This window comes from Actinia tenebrosa, unplaced genomic scaffold (assembly GCF_029948245.1).
Source record: "Actinia tenebrosa isolate PJP-AT-01 unplaced genomic scaffold, QUT_ActTen_1.0 PGA_scaffold8__29_contigs__length_14323225, whole genome shotgun sequence".
NCBI lineage: Eukaryota > Metazoa > Cnidaria > Anthozoa > Actiniaria > Actiniidae > Actinia > Actinia tenebrosa.
Window position 1 is genome coordinate 4,452,931 of NW_028292585.1, and position 18,183 is coordinate 4,471,113.

An 18,183-nucleotide genomic window follows, 5' to 3' on the forward strand; every position below is an offset into this window, starting at 1 on the left:
TGCAGCAGCTGCGAAGCGGTCTAAGAAGCTGCATTACAGACCATTAGGCTCAGGTTAAACGTCCAGCTTCAAATGAGCCGTACGCATTGAAAGCAATGAACAATAAGGCGGCCTTCTCTTATGTCATTGGATTCGTGTCATGTGGAGTTCAACGTTTGTATTTGGCCAACGCATAGACACAAATAAATAGCGAACTTCTGTGCAGACAGAAATTCACTATTTTTGAAATTCAACTATTTTGCTAAAGTGAATAATGTAGCAATGTAAAAAGAGATTCTATTAGCAGCTATTCGGAGCTATTAAACCCACTAATGAATAACCAGGATTATTGCAGATTGCGCAATATTTGATTTAAACCTGTCTAACCCTCTCTGGGATGACCATATGTCCAGGCCATATTGTTGATTTCCAAGACAATTACAGGCGGGTAGTTTGCTCACTCCAGTTCTTCTGCAGACGAGGGTTTTTTCGTATTAAGTGGTGTTCTTGGTTTGTGTAAGTCATCCAGTATAGTAATCATCGTGTGCAGCGATGCCTCCTCTGCCTCGCTTGATGCTGGTCTAACACAAGCCAGCGGGTGATCTGTAGCATTAGAAATATCCAATTCTCGTTTATTGTTGTGCTCTTTGAAGAAGCAGAGATGCAAGAAGAAGATGGCGCCTGCAACTATGGAAACCGATCCAGCCATGTAGAATGCTGAAGTATACGAACCAGACTTGTCTGCCATCATTCCTGTTAAAACAAGGTTGGACATAGTCATTAAAGGATCCTAGTCAAGTACAATACAATGCGCGCGTATAGTGTTGTTTACATCGTTTGTCTACATCGTTCTCGATGCGCTTCCATGCACTGGTAAAGCAACATTTCTGCAAAATTGCTATATGCCAAGGTCTTGCATTTCACAGCAAGTAGGTTGAATGTTTCAGATAAATTCTCTTGGAGACTTATGACTTTTCGGTCATCCATCTGTTAGACATCACAACTTTCGAAATCTACCTTAGATTCGTTGGAAAACTTTAAAAATCTCATGGAAAGCATAAAATGACTACGTATCATTATTCTATGATTACCCTAAAGCATCTTGCAGGAATAACAAGACCGATGGAACTGGATTTTCAAACTTCACCTACAAAAACGGTATTTTGCCTGGCAGAGAAAATGGCCGATTGTTTTGATTCCGGCGCGCAATGCATCGTAATTGACTAGGATTCTTTAAAATGGTAAAAACAAACCAATAAACGTTTCCAAATAAAAGTGGACCAATAACCGATCTTTGAAGAACTCCAAAAAGCTATTCTTACAACTAACCTGCTATTGCTGGACCAGCTGCATTAGAAAATGAAATTATCATATTCGCTTGACCAAAGGCTGAGGGTTTGCGTGGAATATCAACAGTGTTCATGAATAAAATGTTCATCGTCAGACGAAATGCTCCATCAGCAATACCAAAGAAAACTGAAAAAATTATCAGATGAGTGTAGTTGACAGCAAACGTTAAGAGAATGGTTGAAATTCCTGATAAGATGATTCCTGCTTGGTGGACGTATCTTGGTTTAATGAAGCTGACGTCACATAACCGACCAGATACCAGACGTGAGACGATTGTTGCTATGCCAACGAAGACGAGAAGGGTGGAACTTTTAGTTGGGCTTATTCCCACCTCTTCAGAGTATTTGATCTAAAAATGAGGAGAGATAAAACAGATAAGCTATCAATAACGTTCACCACCAACATTACCAACATCTTCATCACCATCTTTCATCTTCATCACCATCTTCATCTTCATTATCGATATCACCATCCTTACCACTACCATCATTATCATAACCACCTTAGCACCCCCATCACCAAAAATACCACAAACTTCCAGTTCCACATCACCACCACCATCATCACCAACACTACCAAGATCGCCACCAATATCGACATCAGAACATGTAATTCTTACCATATGAATCAAGGGTGTATAGTGACCCCAAGAACCAATGAAAATAGCAACAGCAGAGATCGTGAACTCTGGAAATGTCCACACCGATAAATCCAAAAATCCCAATACAATTTTTCTTGGCTTGATCTTAATATCTTTCTCGATAGAATTCTCTTGCATAACTGTTTCAATTGGCACCTCTTCACAACTTTCAACATTTGGATCTAAAACAATCGTTAAAGGAATGAATGCTCCAAAGATTCCTGCGAAGACTCGAAAAGTGTTTTTCCATCCAAGAGTGTCAGTCAAGTACTGCACCAAAGGACCAACCGATAGCATTCCGATTCCTGCCCCTGCTGTAACTATGCCCATAGCCAAGGAATATCGTTTCTTGAAGTACTGTCTCACCAAAATGAAATTGGAAGTATAAGTACACGACCCTGCAAAGCCATTAAGCAAGCTGTATGTGATGTAGAGGGGATAGATGGAGTTGCACAGCGAACTGAGGGTGAATCCCATAACATACGATATTAATCCAACACCATTGACGAAACGACAATTGAATTTTTCGCAAAGTTTGGCCGAGACAACACAGAGAAAGAGACCTGCTCCCAAGGCGAGAGATCCCACAAGAGCTACGAAATGGAAGAAAAGAGATATCAATATTTAAAGTGTCTATCACCCTTCTGACAATATTCACAGTATTGATTCTACATGGGGTAAGATGTGGAAAAGTCCGAAAAAATTTCATAGTTTGAGTGCGGCTTCTTGAAGTTATAAAGGTTTTTCCATGCCATATGCTAATGCTATGACGTATGAGGAGTAATCATTTAATATACAAAACCTTACTGGAACAGATAAATTAAATTTGAAATACGTCATTGTTTTCCCCATTGCCCTTATATAAATTATTGCAGGTTAGTTTTCACATAGAAGCCGGTGTTTCGAATTACAAGGAACAACAAATGACCATAAATGCCTCCTCATACGTCACAGCATTAGCATATGGTATGGAAAAACCTTCATAACTTCAAGAAGCTGCACTCAAACTATGAAATTTTTTCAGGTTATTCGACATCTTATCCCATGTAGAATCAATACTGTAAATATTGTCAGAAGGGTGATAGGCACTTTAAACAAATAACGTTTATTGTCTCAGTATTCAACAAGTACATTATCGTCTTTCTATTTTAGCCTTAACAGCAATAAGACATCTAATACCGTATGCCTTTTCGGTGTTGCATGCAAATGACTATTGTTTGTTTATATTAGCCATTTTGATCCGAGGTCGAGGAAAACATCGGGTCGAGCATTGCAGTGCATTGTGAGTCTGTTTTCGGGACATTTCCAGCATGGCGTCTATATCGTCCCCTAAGAAAGTCCAACAATACTCTACAATACCAACTTTCCCCACTTTCCCCCTCAACGTCGAAATGACTACTATCTTGAAAGGGGACCACAAGCAAAACAGCTGTAAAGAAAATAATGACTCCAGTCGGAGAATAAAGATGGTCTTCGTAGAAAAGGCAAGAAAAGGAGAACAGGTTTTTTTCTGTTTCACGGGCTGCTTTGTTTTTCGTATCGCTTGGGAAACAATAATCAAAAGATCCATCCCTCAACTAAAATCATGCTGCAGCACTAATTAAAGCTGCGCCTAGAAATGTACAAGCGAACTAAACTAAATTTGGAATTCTTTTACCCACAAGAAATATAGTTACCTGTTCGCTCCCTATTCTCTTGCAGAGCATCCATCAGAACTGGTAGGATGACTCCATAACCAAAAGCAATACCCCCGATCACAACACCATTTAAAAAACAGTAGGACAAGACAAGCCATGCCCATGGACCATCTTTGGGGTGGGGAGGGCGAGTCGTGGTAGGCCAACACGACATTCTTGATTGATTAGCAATTGTCCTGCAATAATAAATATCTTTTTACACTGGATATTAAACATGGATAATGGCAGATATCGTGCTACTTTTCCAGTACTGTGTATAAGTATGCAGCTCAGTAGATTCTCCTGAGGTTGGTTCAGCACGGTGGCCCCAGCTCCATGAAGCATATTCACACATGCACCATTGAAGCGTACCCCTAATACGTTGTCTTTCACCGCATCTTCAAAGCAAGTCTAAGTAGAGAATTAGCTATATGGGACCGCCAATTTGGTATTGGTCATCCAAACCAGCTAGGGGCTCCTGGCAGCAATTCCTGGCACAGATTAGTTTGACACCCGAGTAAAGAGAACACGCAGTATTGTTTTCACGAATATTATCAAATTAACATGAAAGACAGTCGAAACGTTTCGATGTAATGGAGTCTGCTCGATCTATAGTGTCTGACGAGTCATCACGAGGCGACTTAGTTTGAATATAAACAAATATACGAATATTAATTATGTTTATTCGTAGATCAGATAATTAATTCGGTCTCCATGCATTTTTACCAATATGACCTTAAGAAGTCTATGTTATTTAATACCTCTACTATCGAAACAGGCCGGTTTGCGAGGTTTTTTTACCTTGTCCGTCATAATCCATAAATGTTACATATTGTACAAAAGAACCTCAATAACGCCGGTGCACGAAGCATCCTTTAATCGCAGTGCTGTATCTTGTTTAAGCGTATAACGTTAGAAATGAAGCAATCTTTTGTTGTGTGACGATGAAACTCAGAACTAAGAGAATCAACTGCAGATTTAAGTATCAAAGCATGTGGAGAGAAAAAGATCAATAATTATTACTAGCTTACTTTTCAATATTTGTGATCTTTCATCAAAAAAACTCCCTGTTCATCATAAATGTAAGGCTCTCTGTTGATTAGTCTGCGGTGATCAGTCTTGCTTTGATGTAATACGATCACTAAGAAAGATCGACTTATTAATATTCAGGTTAACATCAGTTGTCACTCCATTCCATGTCAATCTACTCTCCTCTTGAGTAAACTGTACGAGGGCCAAGAAAGTCACACAATACATAATGTCATTTGTGACGCACATCCATCTAGTCTCCCCCACAGCCGCTTTAAGCGTTGCGTGACGACACTGAAAGCAGCTGTGGGGGAGATTAACATCCATCTTGTAATCCAAGGTTTCACTCCAAGGATTGACCGCAATACACATGGATATGTAAATAAGATTTGAAGACTATGCAGCCCTCGAGGAGGAATGAAGGTGGATGTGACCATTACTAAGATTTTACCAGGAATGTGAGGAAAAGGATGGCTTTCTAAGTATAATACTGAGAAATTTGAGTATGTCACCCTATTCACTCCCCTCCCCCTCCCCCTCCCCCTCCCCCTTCCCCTCCCCCTCCCCCTTCCCCTCCCACCTCATTCTCCACCCTCCTCCTGGATCAGCACTTGATACCATATTAGGCCATAATAGTTAAAGGACCCTAGAGTAAATATTCGCAACAGCAGCACTGATATGACAGTTACAAATGAAAAGATAGTTAACATTATGTTTTGTTTAATCACTTTATTTAACAGAAAGACAATAAACAAAAACTGGTGTTGAAGTTCTTTTTGTGAAGGGAGAAAATAAATCCCTGTACAGGAATACCAAAGAATGTTACCAGTACACCTGGCTTGATATTCTCAGCGTCACGGAAGACACTATATACCGCTAAGGACATACGGGAGACTCACAACTCAGTCTTTGACATGAAAAAAATAATGGATCATGGCAGCAAATTCCATTTTATCGGCACGTGGTCATCATCTTGTCGAGAGATGTCTCGCCTGCTTCGATGGAAGTTGGTTCATCACGAACTAGAAGAGCCACTTCTCGCGGTCTGTTGGTGAGATCTTTGAAGAAGCACAGATGTAGGAACAAGATGGCGCCTGCAACAATGGAAACCGATCCAGCCATGTAGAATGCTGAAGTATACGAACCAGACTTGTCTGCCATCATTCCTGAGAGCAAAACAAAGTTTGACTTAACTATTGTAATGGTAATTACAAACAGAAAACCATGGCCATTCCCAGAATAAAGTGGGCCAATAACCCACACTTGAGAAACTAACCTGCTATTGCTGGACCAGCTGCATTAGAAAATGAGGTTATCATATTTGCTTGACCAAAGGCTGAGGGTTTGCGTGGAATATCAACAGTGTTCATGAATAAAATGTTTGTCGTCAGACGAAATGCTCCATCAGCAATACCAAAGAAAACAGAAAAAAATATCAGATGAGTGTAGTTGACAGCAAACGTTAAGAGAATGGTTGAAATTCCTGATAAGATGATTCCTGCTTGGTGGACGTATCTTGGTTTAATGAAGCTGACGTCACATAACCGACCAGATACCAGACGTGAGACGATTGTTGCTATGCCAACGAAGACGAGAAGGGTGGAACTTTTAGTTGGGCTTATTCCCACCTCTTCTGAGTATTTGATCTGAAAATGAGAAAAGATGAGCTATCAAAAAACTTTGACCAACATTGTCAGCAGTATCATCTCTGACATCAACTTCAACATCCATCTCGAGCTCTTTTTAAAGTATCATTATCCCAAAATCATCGTAATTCGTCACAGTATAGTAGTAATAAATTATGCGTTCGGTGTGTATATAATGAAATAGAGAGAATAAGAGAAAAATATCAAATGCCCTTGGCAGGATTCGAACCCACGTCTTCGGCATTCTAGTCCGATGTGTTAACCACTACACTACAAGGACCAACCACGCTGGTAACGCAGCCAGAATATGAAATGTAGGGTATTCGTGAGGATCCCAGAGCGATATTTTTTCTCTATAGATAAGTTGAACACCGTAAATATGTACACCATTATCACTTACCATGTGAATCAAGGTTGTATAGTGACCCCAAGAACCAATGAAAATAGCAACAACAGAGATCGTGAACTCTGGAAATGTCCACACTGATAAATCCAAAAATCCCAATACAATCTTTCTTGGCTTGATCTTAATATCTTTCTCGATAGAATTCTCTTGCATAACGTTTTCAATTGGCACCTCTTCACAACTTTCAACATTTGGATCTAAAACAATCGTTAAAGGAATGAATGCTCCAAAGATTCCTGCGAAGACTCGAAAAGTGTTTTTCCATCCAAGAGTGTCAGTCAAGTACTGCACCAAAGGACCAACCGATAGCATTCCGATTCCTGCCCCTGCTGTAACTATGCCCATAGCCAAGGAATATCGTTTCTTGAAGTACTGTCTCACCAAAATAAAATTGGAAGTATGAGTACACGACCCTGCAAAACCATTAAGCAAGCTGTATGTGATGTAGAGGGGATAGATGGAGTTGCACAGTGAACTTAGTGCGAATCCCATTACAAACGATATTAATCCAACACGATTGACGGTACGACAATTGAATTTTTCGCAGAGTTTAGCAGTGACAACACAGAGAAAGAGACCTGCTCCCAAGGCGAGAGATCCCACAAGAGCTACGAAATGGAAGAAAAGAGATATCAATAATTAAACAAATAACATTTACAGTGTTTCCCAAGTATCACACTCGATATCGGTACAATTAATTTGTCATCGCGAAAAAGTAGGTTTTGGTCGAACGTCAATCAAAGTGTTTCCATGTCATTGTTGCAAAACGTCGGAAACAGCGTTGGAAACGTACGTGAATAAAAGGCTCCCAGCTTGCTCTTGTTTGCACTTTTATCAAACCGCCGCTAAAGCACGATTACATGAAGCAATTTTCTCTGCAACTTGTCTCATAACGCGAGACACAAGTTGCAAGATTGTCTACACAGTGCAATGGGGACTAAATTTTTTTTCTCGCAACGATTGCTGCAACTTGTCTCGCAGCATTTTTCGAATTGCGCTGTAGGTTACAAGATGCAATGCTCCATGCAAATTGTGTCGCAACGCCGCAGAGAAAATTGCTCCGTGTAATCGCTTCTTAAGGAATGTAGATATCGAACTGTGACATGAACGTTCATGTTTGTGGGCGTGTTCTCTAGCGATTTATTTGATTGACGGCAATGTATTGCCCCATGCCCAATAATAATAATAATAATAATGATAATAATAATGATAATAATAATAATAATAATGATAATAATAATAATAATAATAATAATGATAATAATAATAATAATAATAATGATAAGAATAATAATAACAAACATTTGCTATGTAATTATTTTTTCAAGTTGTTGTCGTTGTCTTTTTTCAATTTCTAAATTATTTTAAGTGAACTTTATTTTTAGGAGGTTTTATGTTTTAGTCAGCTTGGTAGTTGGGTACAGTTTCCACCCAACTACCTTAAAGCTTAGGTCTGGGTATCCAGAAGTATATACTGCCGTAATAATAAGGAATAGAAAGAATCTTTACATAAATGCCTTTCGAACTGCTATAAGAACAGTTGATGTCTCGGGATTGTTGGATGGATCCTGTAAGTGTATAGCATGCCCAACCTAGAGACTTATGGTTGAGCATGTTGTTCACTTGGTTGTTCAGTTTCATCCTATCCATCCAGAAATCTATCGAGAGATCGTCTGTTCTCTACTGAAGTTATATTTTAATTACATGAGAATTGGGGTTGAGCTTGGATCTTGGGATATGAGTAGGGTAGGGAAAATTTTAGATAGTACTTAATGTTAATCACTATTTACATATTTATATATCTTAGAATACATATATTCTTAAATATTTGTATATTTCTATTTATTTATTTAGTTTTTGTATTAATTTATTTGGTTCTTTTATAGTGTCCCCAATTAGCTTATATCTTAGCTAAATAACTTGACACTTTTAATAAAGTTTATCTATCTATCTATCTATCTATCTATCTATCTATCTATCTATCTATCTATCTATCTATCTATCTATCTATCTATCTATCTATCTATCTATCTATCTATCTATCTATCTATCTATCTATCTATCTATCTATCTACCTATCTTTAGATTCATGGATGGCCCTAGTGTAACCTAATAATAGATAGCATTTTTCGAACTCTTAAAAACGTGCTATTTCAATCTAAATACAGTGGATTGACAGATATTGATGCTGTTTCTCTTCCCTAGGAGTCACTCTTTCATTGCTTTCGTTTTCAAATTTTACTAACTTCACAAACCTAGCTATGTTACATTAGGGAACATGGTCGTGGATTCTGCGGTTTCTTAATCGATCAAAAACCCAATATGATAGGAATTCAGGTTAGATCATGCTTAACACTGTCTACTGATGCCCCCAAACATCCACTCAGTATTTAAGTTTCATTAGGAAATCGGGACGAAAATTTCAAGTAAGTTCGTATGAACTTCACTAGGTCCTAGGGTTTGAAGAAATTTCAAAATGATCAAAAAACGTGCATCTTCATGAAAAACTGCAATATCTTTCCACCGTTTTAATTTAGTGCCACCAAATTCAAGCACATACATTCTAGATAACTGTACTAGATGTCCTCAAAATTTTATGCAAAAATATTGAGTATTGTTTGAGTTAGAAGGATTTTCTTGGGCAAAGCTGTCAAAATTTGCGTAACCGAAAACTTGCTGTTTTGAGCAAATCTAACCATTCCAAGCGGACAATGATAACTTCTTACAAACATTGCGGATAGGAATGGATTTTATACCAATTGTTAAGAGGTTTCTTCCGCACACTACACCAAAAGTGGAGGATAAAATACTGTAATTCGAGGAAGTTATGATTTTTTATATGTACCCCTTTAAAATGCTGCTCAAGTTACAAAAGGGATAGTTAGGGTTAAGTTGGAATAAAGTTTTCTTCAGGTTCCATTTTGTTCGCGAAACTTAATCTCTTGCCATGAATAGAAACAGCTCGGTGAATTCTAATACACAATTGAGTCGCTTTCACTATTTTGCTGACTTGGAATTTTTAATCTCCAATATTAAAATGTTACAAAAGGGAACATCACCGAAAAATATCGAAAATATAGCTTCTTCTCCGGGACTTTTTTGTTAGTCTTTTTGATGTAGAATTCGAATATACGCATCACCAACTTGTTAGATAGTTGGTAAGAGTGTAGAATTGAGCCTTGTTTTTGGGAATACGGCGTTTCTCCCTTGTTTTATCTGTAAGCATTTAGATACATTATTCGCACGTTTTTGCTTTCATATGTTAGTAATCTTTAATCTGTAAAAAATTAAAGCTACTTCTAATAGTAACATCAGTTCATTATTTTTAGCATTGCATTCGTTTAAATCGTTTCATTATTGCATTAGCGCATTTACGTAAGAGCCTCATCGCTTTTATATGACTAACAAAACGAAGGATGTTTGACACAGTCGTGAGTTTTGAATCTTAACACATTTTGCTATATAACCTTGCTTTACAAACTCACGGCAGTTATGGTGCTGACACACGGTGAAACATTGCATGCAACATTGCACGCAAAAGGACTGTCGTAGCGTGTGTCTACCACAAACTTGCTGCACGCAACGTTGCATGCAACAAATCTGAAGTTGAATCGCGCTCTACAAATTTCATCATGTGAACATGTCTGCAACATTACCTGCAACATTTTGAAATTTAAAGCGAAACAGCTTGCACCAAATTTATGACTGCGAACTAAATATCTTAACATAGCAGGCTGACACAAGCGATGTTGCATGATTTTATTCCAATGTAACTCCGATTCAAATTTATTGCTTGCTGATGAGTGCAATGTTGCACCGTGTGTCAGCAACTTAAACGCCATTGAAATTTTGATGATAACATAAAGGCCATAACTATAATAAGTATAGCTGAAGTTACTTGCACTACTTCAATCGTTTGTTGCATTGCACTGTGTAAAAATACCATTAAACGTCAAGCAAACAAAACACAACTGAACACTGGGTATCACCAGCACTAATAACGACTTCTAAAGTAATGTAAAACTTAGTTAAGAAGTACGATAGAGGCCAAACTACTTTGTGGCTGTATTTATTTCGATAAAAAATATTGTAGTTTTTAGTCAAAACTCTGTGCATGGGCAATTAGTGTAAGATATTTGTTATCAGTTTCAAAGAACATCATATCAACACAAGACTTAGTAAAAGGTTACATTAGGCAACTATTACAGCGAGTGGTTGTAATATTATTTTTTAAATCGATTTTAATCCCGGAAAAACATTTCCTAAAAAGAAAACAGTACGATAATGGTGTTCTCTAAGCATTCTGATCCACCATATTGCACTATTTATTTAAAAAGAATAAAGAAGAATGACAAAAATTTGAAGCCAAATATGAAGTTACATAAGGGAACTATCGAAGTAACTGGTTTTAGTACACTTTTTATAATCGATTTTTACCCCCAAAAACCTTTCTCAGAAGGTGAACAGCCATGGTAATACTCTTCAAAAAGCATCTCGATTTACCATATCACCTTTATTATATGAAATAAATAAAAAGAAATGACAGAAAATTGAAGGCGAATGTGGAGTTACATAAGGGAACGCCTTGAGTTACAAAAGGGATACTCCCGTTACATTAGGGAACGTGTCAGGTTACATTGGGGAACATCAGGTTACATTAGGGAGCTCTTGAAGTTACATTAGGGATCGCGATCCCTTTTGTAACCGCAATGAGTTACAAAAGGGATCAAATGTTACAAAAGGGAGCGTGTCAAGTTACATTAGGGCACCATGAATCTAACTATCTATCTATCTATCTATCTATCTATCTATCTATCTATCTATCTATCTATCTATCTATCTATCTATCTATCTATCTATCTATCTCTATCTATCTATCTATCTATCTATCTATCTATCTATCTATCTATCTATCTATCTATCTATCTATCTATCTATCTATCTATCTATCTATCTATCTATCTATCTATCTATCTATCTATCTATCTATCTATCTATCTATCTACCTATCTATCTATCTCTATCTATCTATCTATCTATCTATAAGAGGAATACTGAACATTCATACTTGTAATTATAGAATATAGATCAGAATAGCCCAGAAGTTAACTCGCTATGCTGCTTACAATGTAAATTCAAACTCAATAAAGTGTCAATAATAATAATAATAATAATAATGATGATGATGATGATAACAATAATAAACAATATACATGGGTTTTGCACCAGGGTAGAGGGGTCATTATACTTTCATCCTAAAAGGGCTGGGATAATAAAGAATCATAATAGAAGATAATTAAGAATAGAAGATAATTAAAAAGAAACTACAACTAAATTTTAATTTCTCTAAATACCTGTTCGCTCCCTATTCTCTTGCAGAGCATTCATCAGAACTGGTAGGATGACTCCATAACCAAAAGCAATACCCCCGGCAACTAAAACATTAAAAAAACAGTAGGACAAGACAAGCCACGCCCATGGACCATCTTTTGGGTGGGGAGGGCGAGTGGTGATAGAACACAGCATTCTTGAAGACATTGGCATTTTCCCTGCAATAATAATAGCCAATATTTTCATGTTTAGGTGGTTGATATGAAAAAATGACCATGGCGAGCTGCATCAGCATTTTAAAAGCCCATACAGATCAGTCTATCCCCAGAATGCATCCATATATCACTATTTGAAAAAGTTTGGTAAAGGCTATTTTGCATGTTGCATGCTGCATCTTGTGTACTAAGCTTGAAATGTATTATATTATATGTAAATAATGTAAGCACATTGAAAATTATGCTGGAAAACCTTTTGCTATTTGAATTCACATCATCCATAGTGCATTTCAGGCTTTATATCAATGTAACGTGTAACAAACAACAAAACCATCCCCATCCTTTTTTGAAATTGCTGTATTGCCTTCGAATACTAATAATAATGTGACTATAAAACTTAGAAATTACTGCTAACATTGTCTGAAGGTTTTTAGTATTTAACTCTTACTGACAATTAGGCTGCGTTCATAATGTATGGCAGAGGGGGGGGAGGGGGGGCAGGTGAAAATTTGAAATGTCCAGAATAATTCTTAACACCTCCCTTAAAGTCATGCAAAAAAATATGATACCCCCGAAGCAAGGCTTGTACCTTCTTCCAACAATTTTGCATCCCCCCCCCCCCCCCCATTTTTCTGATAAAAATTTGCAAATCCCCCCTTTTCCCTACCAAAATTTTCCCGTTCCCCCCTCAATTTCACTTGCCCCCCCGCCATACATTATGAACGCAGCCTTATAATGTTGTCTATAAACGTGCGAGTCTTACTGTAATAAACAGACTTGACGCTGTGGTTTTTCCGTGTAAATACTGGATTACTCCTTGCATTGTAATTAATGTTACCATTCATCATTTTCCATACATCGGTTCACTGGTCAATAATTCAATAATTTATAGGCTATCAAAACTATGTATACTCTAAAAGTCATGCATATTTAATGAGGAGAAAACAAAGCACATCACTACTGTGACAGTGGTTTGGAAATGTATTCTTAATTTGCATTAAATTTCGTAAACTTTTTCTTTGATTTTCTCCAAGAAATATTCAGTTTGAGAAGTAATTTGAAACACTTGAGAGAGTTCTTCCTCCGATTTCCAAACACCTCAAAGTCAGTTAAAAAAACTCGGCGTTTGGAAATCGGAAGAAGAACTCTCTCGCGTGTTTGAAATATGACTTACCACACAACAGTCTTTGTTGTGTTTTTTTACCGCTGTATTTGTCACACAAGCCATAAATATTACCTCAATATTGTACGAATAATTATCTCCTGTGGCACCGAGTCGGAGAACATTGTAAGCCTACGGTCTACTGACTTCAAGATCAATTGAGTGCATTTTGCTGCATTTTGTAGGTCTACCGACTGCGTGAATTGCACACCATGATATCCATGAAAAGTTAACTAACAAAATTGTACGACATTTGTGCAAAATTGTTTAGGTCTACTGAACTTACTAATTTGTGAGATTCCTTACAAAGGTTTTCACTGATATATGGTGTGCACTCTATTAACGACCTCATAATCGCAGTTATCTTATATTGGCAATCTACTTACAACTGGTAAAAGAATAAAGACACACATTTACGTATTAATGCAAGATGGAAATTAAAACTCAATAGAATCTGAAGGGTAAACAGATATATTTTCTTACCTTAAACAGTCTTAATAATCGTGTTTTGAAATAAAAGACAGATCGACCCTTATCATCATGGATATAAGGTTCTTCCTCTGGTAAAATATCTCAGGTTTGCTATATATGTAGTGATTATTCTGCAGTCCTTTCTAGGTATACCATTTACAATCAACACAATCACTCAGACATATTGACTTACTGCGCAGTAATCTTAATATTCAGGCTACGTCACTGACTCGTCGTTTTGACCTTCGGTTTTTAGCAGTAATTACTGTGCGACAACATCAACCAAGGCCACCAAAACAAATTTGAAATCAAATTCACAAATCAGATTTTTCGACGCCAAATGACAGTTGCATTGGTGAATTCTAGATTTTAAACACTACTTGTTCTCTCCTGATCATAGAGTGCAAACAATTAATCCATGAATGACTAATTACTAAATAGTACAAAATAGTACTAAACAATAGAAAACAATGGAATTTGCATGAAATTGTGCTATTTAGTATTACTAAAGTTTCACGGTTATATTGTTTGCACTCTATACACACTCGTATAAAGTAAAATATATGCTTTTTTAAAAAAATGTAAGAATTTGTACAGATTCTGTTGTTTAAATACTCAATCCTGATTGGCTAATTTGTATGAAATTTTGTCTGGGTGCATAGGCCTTGCGCTTGCTTGGTGTAGTTGCAGTCCAACATAATAAGCCTGAAGCGAGATGACGTTTTACTCCCGACTCTATACCATAATAGTTTTTAACATTCTTTCATATTAAAATTTTTGATTCCTTAGAGAACACAGGAACAATAGTCATAATTAAAGAACAAAAGCAGTGTGAAAAGGATTATGGTCTAGAGTCGGGGGTAAAACGTCATCTCGTTATTGGGAGTGAATTTAGCGTTTTTTTAACTCACTCTTATCGATTCAAAAATACTCAGATATTTCTGAATTTAGTAAATTAGCTCAAACATTTAGCTGGGCTTTTCACGGTGAATTCAAAATTTTATTTTTGAGTCAGTTGCTTTACTGAAAGTAATTCATACTGATTTATACATAGCTAAAGCCAACTTAAGTAAATATAGAGAGCATTCAGTCAAACTGTTGAAAAGTTGACATCACCTAAATTAGATAAGTTAGTTACTATTCTATCTTGACCTCACATAAATTCAAAACTATAAGTAAACAGCTACTGAGATCAGGGGGAGAAACGATGATACAAATGAATGTCTATGCACTCATTCTCTGGTAAAACTACCCCCGGATTAGCATGACCATTATTTGGCACGCTTTTACTATTTTAGGTGACGTCAACTAAATAGTTATCTAAGTTAGATACATTGCAATCAAGCAGAAATTCGCCAAAAATGCAAAATTCGGAAGGTCAAGTTGGTGGTGTTTGACTAGGAATCGCAGCAAAGTGTTTGAAACATCAAGAGTAGCAAGTGTTCTGGTGGTCAATCATTTTTCAGAAAATCATTTCAGACCATCATGTCATTCCCTTGATTATTATTTCTTTTTCTATCCAAAGCATACAGAGTAATTTCAAAGACATTTGACAATCACTCTTTTCTCTCAAGACTCAGTCAAGTTGTTTTGCTGTGTTGGATGTGTTGGGAGGAGGGGCTGGGGATGAGTAGTCAGTTGCTAAGCAACGTCAAGATAGAGTATGGAGATGTGGATTGTAAAGCACAGCTACATGAAGACATAGTGTTACTTGATGCATCTGAGCAAAAACCAGAGCACAGCATGACTAGCTCGCCAGTCCTGTGGAATGAAGATAGGAGAGTTTATTTATTATTTCAGAAAAGAAACTGATAAACAACGACAACACTTATAACATGTTGGGTCATCCTTCTTTTGGTACCCCTTCTCTACCCTACCCTCTCCCAATCTTATATCTGTTATTAACGACTGTACAATAAATGCTTACACTATACTAAGATAACTTACCCAAGTAATCATCCATAAGGGAACCAATGGCAAACTGAAAATTAATGAAAATTGCATGTAATCCCATATATAAGAAAAGTTATTCACATATACAGTGGAGTTCCATTATCTAACTTAAACCTCACAGGGACTAGAGGAGAGAATGGAAGTAACAGGGGTATGAAATGATCATGATAAAATGTAACGACAGAGTCAGAATGGGACTCATTCTCAAGTTTGAGAAATCCTGGGCTCAAGATAAAAGGACTTCTAAACTATTTAATGGTAATGCAATATTGACTATTTCAGCTTGGACGTAATGTTTTTCCATTTCAGACCAGGTGTCATTCTCTTGAGAATAAGATTCTTTGTTTAAGTTGTATGTATATTCATGTGTCTTCTCATGCACAATTGTTAAACAAAGAAATGATATTCAAGGGACTGACATGGTCTGAAATGGGAAAACTTTATGCCAAAGCAGAAAAGGTCTATTAGTTCTGAATCAATAATTTGTGTATAAATGAATATAATACTTACAATATCATTAGCATCTACTCTTGTGCCAACAATCCGCAGTCTGATATCATCATCTTGTTGGTATACAACATCCTGAAATGGAAAAGTGTAAACAATCAGTGGAAGCCATTAGCGTTGCCCTTGAACACTCTTTCTCAGTGCTTCATTTCAAGCATGCTTTAGAGCTAAAGTCAGAGATTAGAGAGACATTAAAACAAGTGTATGAAATCAAATTTTGGATCTCTTGCTCTTCTTGCACTTCACTTCACTTGCATGTTGGTGGTTGGGAATTAAAATCGCTTAAATAAATTATAAAAATAATGGGATTAACAGTGGATTCCATAGAGTGGCTCTTTTTCCACTGGATTCCAATTGGAATTCACTTACCTCATCCTTAGTTTTATAGCAGGGGGGGTTAGAGTTAGGGTCAAATTCCATGTCTGGTGGGATAGACTAAAACAGAAAGCAAACAAACTACTCATTAAAACAGAGCAGATTTCATGACAGGGAAAAACATACAGTACAGATATATCATAACATGATTACGTTAACCCAAACAAGGGCAGGTCTAGCAAACCTGTGACCCCACTCACTCAGTAACAAGCAAAGAATTGCTTCAACTAATGCTAATTATCTGTTCTGTATTATGGTGGTTGTAGAGTAATGTAGTAATCTTATATTCAAATAATTATTCATTTTATCAGTGGTATACTCACATGTCTAGATACAAAGCATGATAAAGGTCCAATTTCTGTAAAAAGTCCAAGCTGTTGTCAAAATAAGGAAGATATTGTTAATGATAACAATTCAGCCTCCAATAGCTTTAAGGTTCAGATGTCGTGCCTACAAGTAAGTAGAGCATGCATGAATTTGGTCCAATCTTTCTGGTTCTTACACCGAGGGGGTCGAGGTGTCACATTCCTCTGTGAACAACATATGAATATTTCTTGGACCTTGGTGTTTGTTGTTACCTTATTAACTTGGGTTATAACAGCATCTAATACTTCTCCTTTGAACGGGCGAAAGACAATGGCCTGCAAAACAAAATTTTCAATTCAAAACTCAAAGACTTCAAAACAGTTCCTAAGAACACTATATTCTTTGTTTGCACTTTATGTCATTACTGCCATGCTAGTGATATATTTAACAGAAGACTTCTCTTAAGCTTACATTGTTAATACCGCCAACATGGCAGCCATGCCTCTGTTCATATTTGACTCTCTTGGGAATGCTTGCAAACTTACATACAATACCTTGTATGAGTTTTGTATGAGAAAAATACCTTGTATTTGACTGGATACACCACAAACCCTCTTCCAGGCTGTATATGTCCTACACCAATATTATCTATCGTAGTTACGGCAATAATAAAACCATATCTAAAAATAAGATAGCAAAACTATGATCAGACTGTACATGGATAATAATTATGCGTTCTTCAACATAACACAACGAGCTTTGGGGAACGATAACCTAATAAATATTATCTAAATTTCAATAGTATGTTAGTGTATAAGGCTTACTTTCCACTGCAAGTTCCTTCTACTTCTGTAAATAGCTTTTGTTTGACGGTTTGAAGTAAGTTAGGGCCGAAGTATCGAGGATGAAGAAGGATTTCGTGCTCTAAAGAGATCTAAAAAAACCAGTATAAATCAAAAAATATTCATAAAACAATACACTATATACTTAATACATTAAATGTATCTACTTACATGGTAAAACATATTATAATATAAATAAAAATACGGTTTTTCAAGCAAAGACTGTCAACAGTTTTACATGTGAGTTTCCAAGATGGCTCCCTTTGAAACTGTCATGCTGGGTATGCTGTGGTTT

The 18,183-nt window shown here is 36.8% G+C and overlaps 3 protein-coding genes across 4 annotated transcripts; all 3 read right to left on the reverse strand.

Annotated features, from left to right (window-relative positions):
• Positions 1–79: 79 nt before the first annotated feature.
• LOC116303799 (monocarboxylate transporter 10) lies at positions 80–4,779 on the reverse strand. The gene is made up of 5 exons (XM_031713401.2): positions 4,677–4,779; positions 3,646–3,842; positions 1,949–2,562; positions 1,309–1,678; positions 80–732 (listed from the first exon to the last, which is right to left on the reverse strand). The coding sequence occupies exons 2-5, from the start codon at positions 3,818–3,820 to the stop codon at positions 437–439; spliced, it is 1,455 nt and encodes a 484-aa protein (XP_031569261.2). The 5' UTR covers positions 3,821–3,842; positions 4,677–4,779; the 3' UTR covers positions 80–436.
• A 598-nt stretch (positions 4,780–5,377) lies between these two features.
• LOC116303834 (monocarboxylate transporter 10) lies at positions 5,378–14,287 on the reverse strand. Its single transcript, XM_089040994.1, has 5 exons — positions 13,918–14,287; positions 12,081–12,275; positions 6,721–7,334; positions 5,951–6,320; positions 5,378–5,840 (listed from the first exon to the last, which is right to left on the reverse strand). The coding sequence occupies exons 2-5, from the start codon at positions 12,268–12,270 to the stop codon at positions 5,626–5,628; spliced, it is 1,389 nt and encodes a 462-aa protein (XP_088897120.1). The 5' UTR covers positions 12,271–12,275; positions 13,918–14,287; the 3' UTR covers positions 5,378–5,625.
• Positions 14,288–14,883: 596 nt separating this feature from the next.
• On the reverse strand, positions 14,884–18,175 carry LOC116303804 (DNA-directed RNA polymerase II subunit RPB7). 2 transcript variants are annotated; one of them, XM_089041003.1, is made up of 9 exons: positions 18,060–18,175; positions 17,871–17,980; positions 17,630–17,726; positions 17,319–17,381; positions 17,064–17,114; positions 16,735–16,800; positions 16,369–16,440; positions 15,853–15,886; positions 14,884–15,666 (listed from the first exon to the last, which is right to left on the reverse strand). In XM_089041003.1, exons 1-9 carry the CDS (start codon positions 18,069–18,071, stop codon positions 15,653–15,655), a joined length of 519 nt encoding a protein of 172 aa, XP_088897129.1. In that variant the 5' UTR covers positions 18,072–18,175; the 3' UTR covers positions 14,884–15,652. The 2 variants fall into 2 exon arrangements, with proteins under 2 accessions (XP_088897129.1, XP_088897130.1); XM_089041004.1 differs by lacking the exon at positions 14,884–15,666 and having other exon boundaries at positions 15,839–15,886.
• Between the last annotated feature and the right edge of the window lie 8 nt (positions 18,176–18,183).

What these genes read in the sequence shown, in the direction of transcription:
- LOC116303799 (XM_031713401.2), bottom strand. Translation starts at nt 3,820, where the DNA reads ATGTCGTGTTGGCCTACCACGACTCGCCCTCCCCACCCCAAAGATGGT. An exon ending in AGAGAATAGGGAGCGAACAG is followed by an intron (nt 2,563 to 3,645) that starts GTAACTATATTT and finishes TCCATTTCGTAG; the next exon opens with CTCTTGTGGGATCTCTCGCC. An exon ending in ATACACCCTTGATTCATATG is followed by an intron (nt 1,679 to 1,948) that starts GTAAGAATTACA and finishes CCTCATTTTTAG; the next exon opens with ATCAAATACTCTGAAGAGGT.
- LOC116303834 (XM_089040994.1), bottom strand. Translation starts at nt 12,270, where the DNA reads ATGCCAATGTCTTCAAGAATGCTGTGTTCTATCACCACTCGCCCTCCC. An exon ending in AGAGAATAGGGAGCGAACAG is followed by an intron (nt 7,335 to 12,080) that starts GTATTTAGAGAA and finishes TCCATTTCGTAG; the next exon opens with CTCTTGTGGGATCTCTCGCC. An exon ending in ATACAACCTTGATTCACATG is followed by an intron (nt 6,321 to 6,720) that starts GTAAGTGATAAT and finishes TCTCATTTTCAG; the next exon opens with ATCAAATACTCAGAAGAGGT.
- LOC116303804 (XM_089041003.1), bottom strand. An exon ending in CATGCTTTGTATCTAGACAT is followed by an intron (nt 16,801 to 17,063) that starts GTGAGTATACCA and finishes TTTCTGTTTTAG; the next exon opens with TCTATCCCACCAGACATGGA. An exon ending in GAGTAGATGCTAATGATATT is followed by an intron (nt 15,887 to 16,368) that starts GTAAGTATTATA and finishes ATTAATTTTCAG; the next exon opens with TTTGCCATTGGTTCCCTTAT.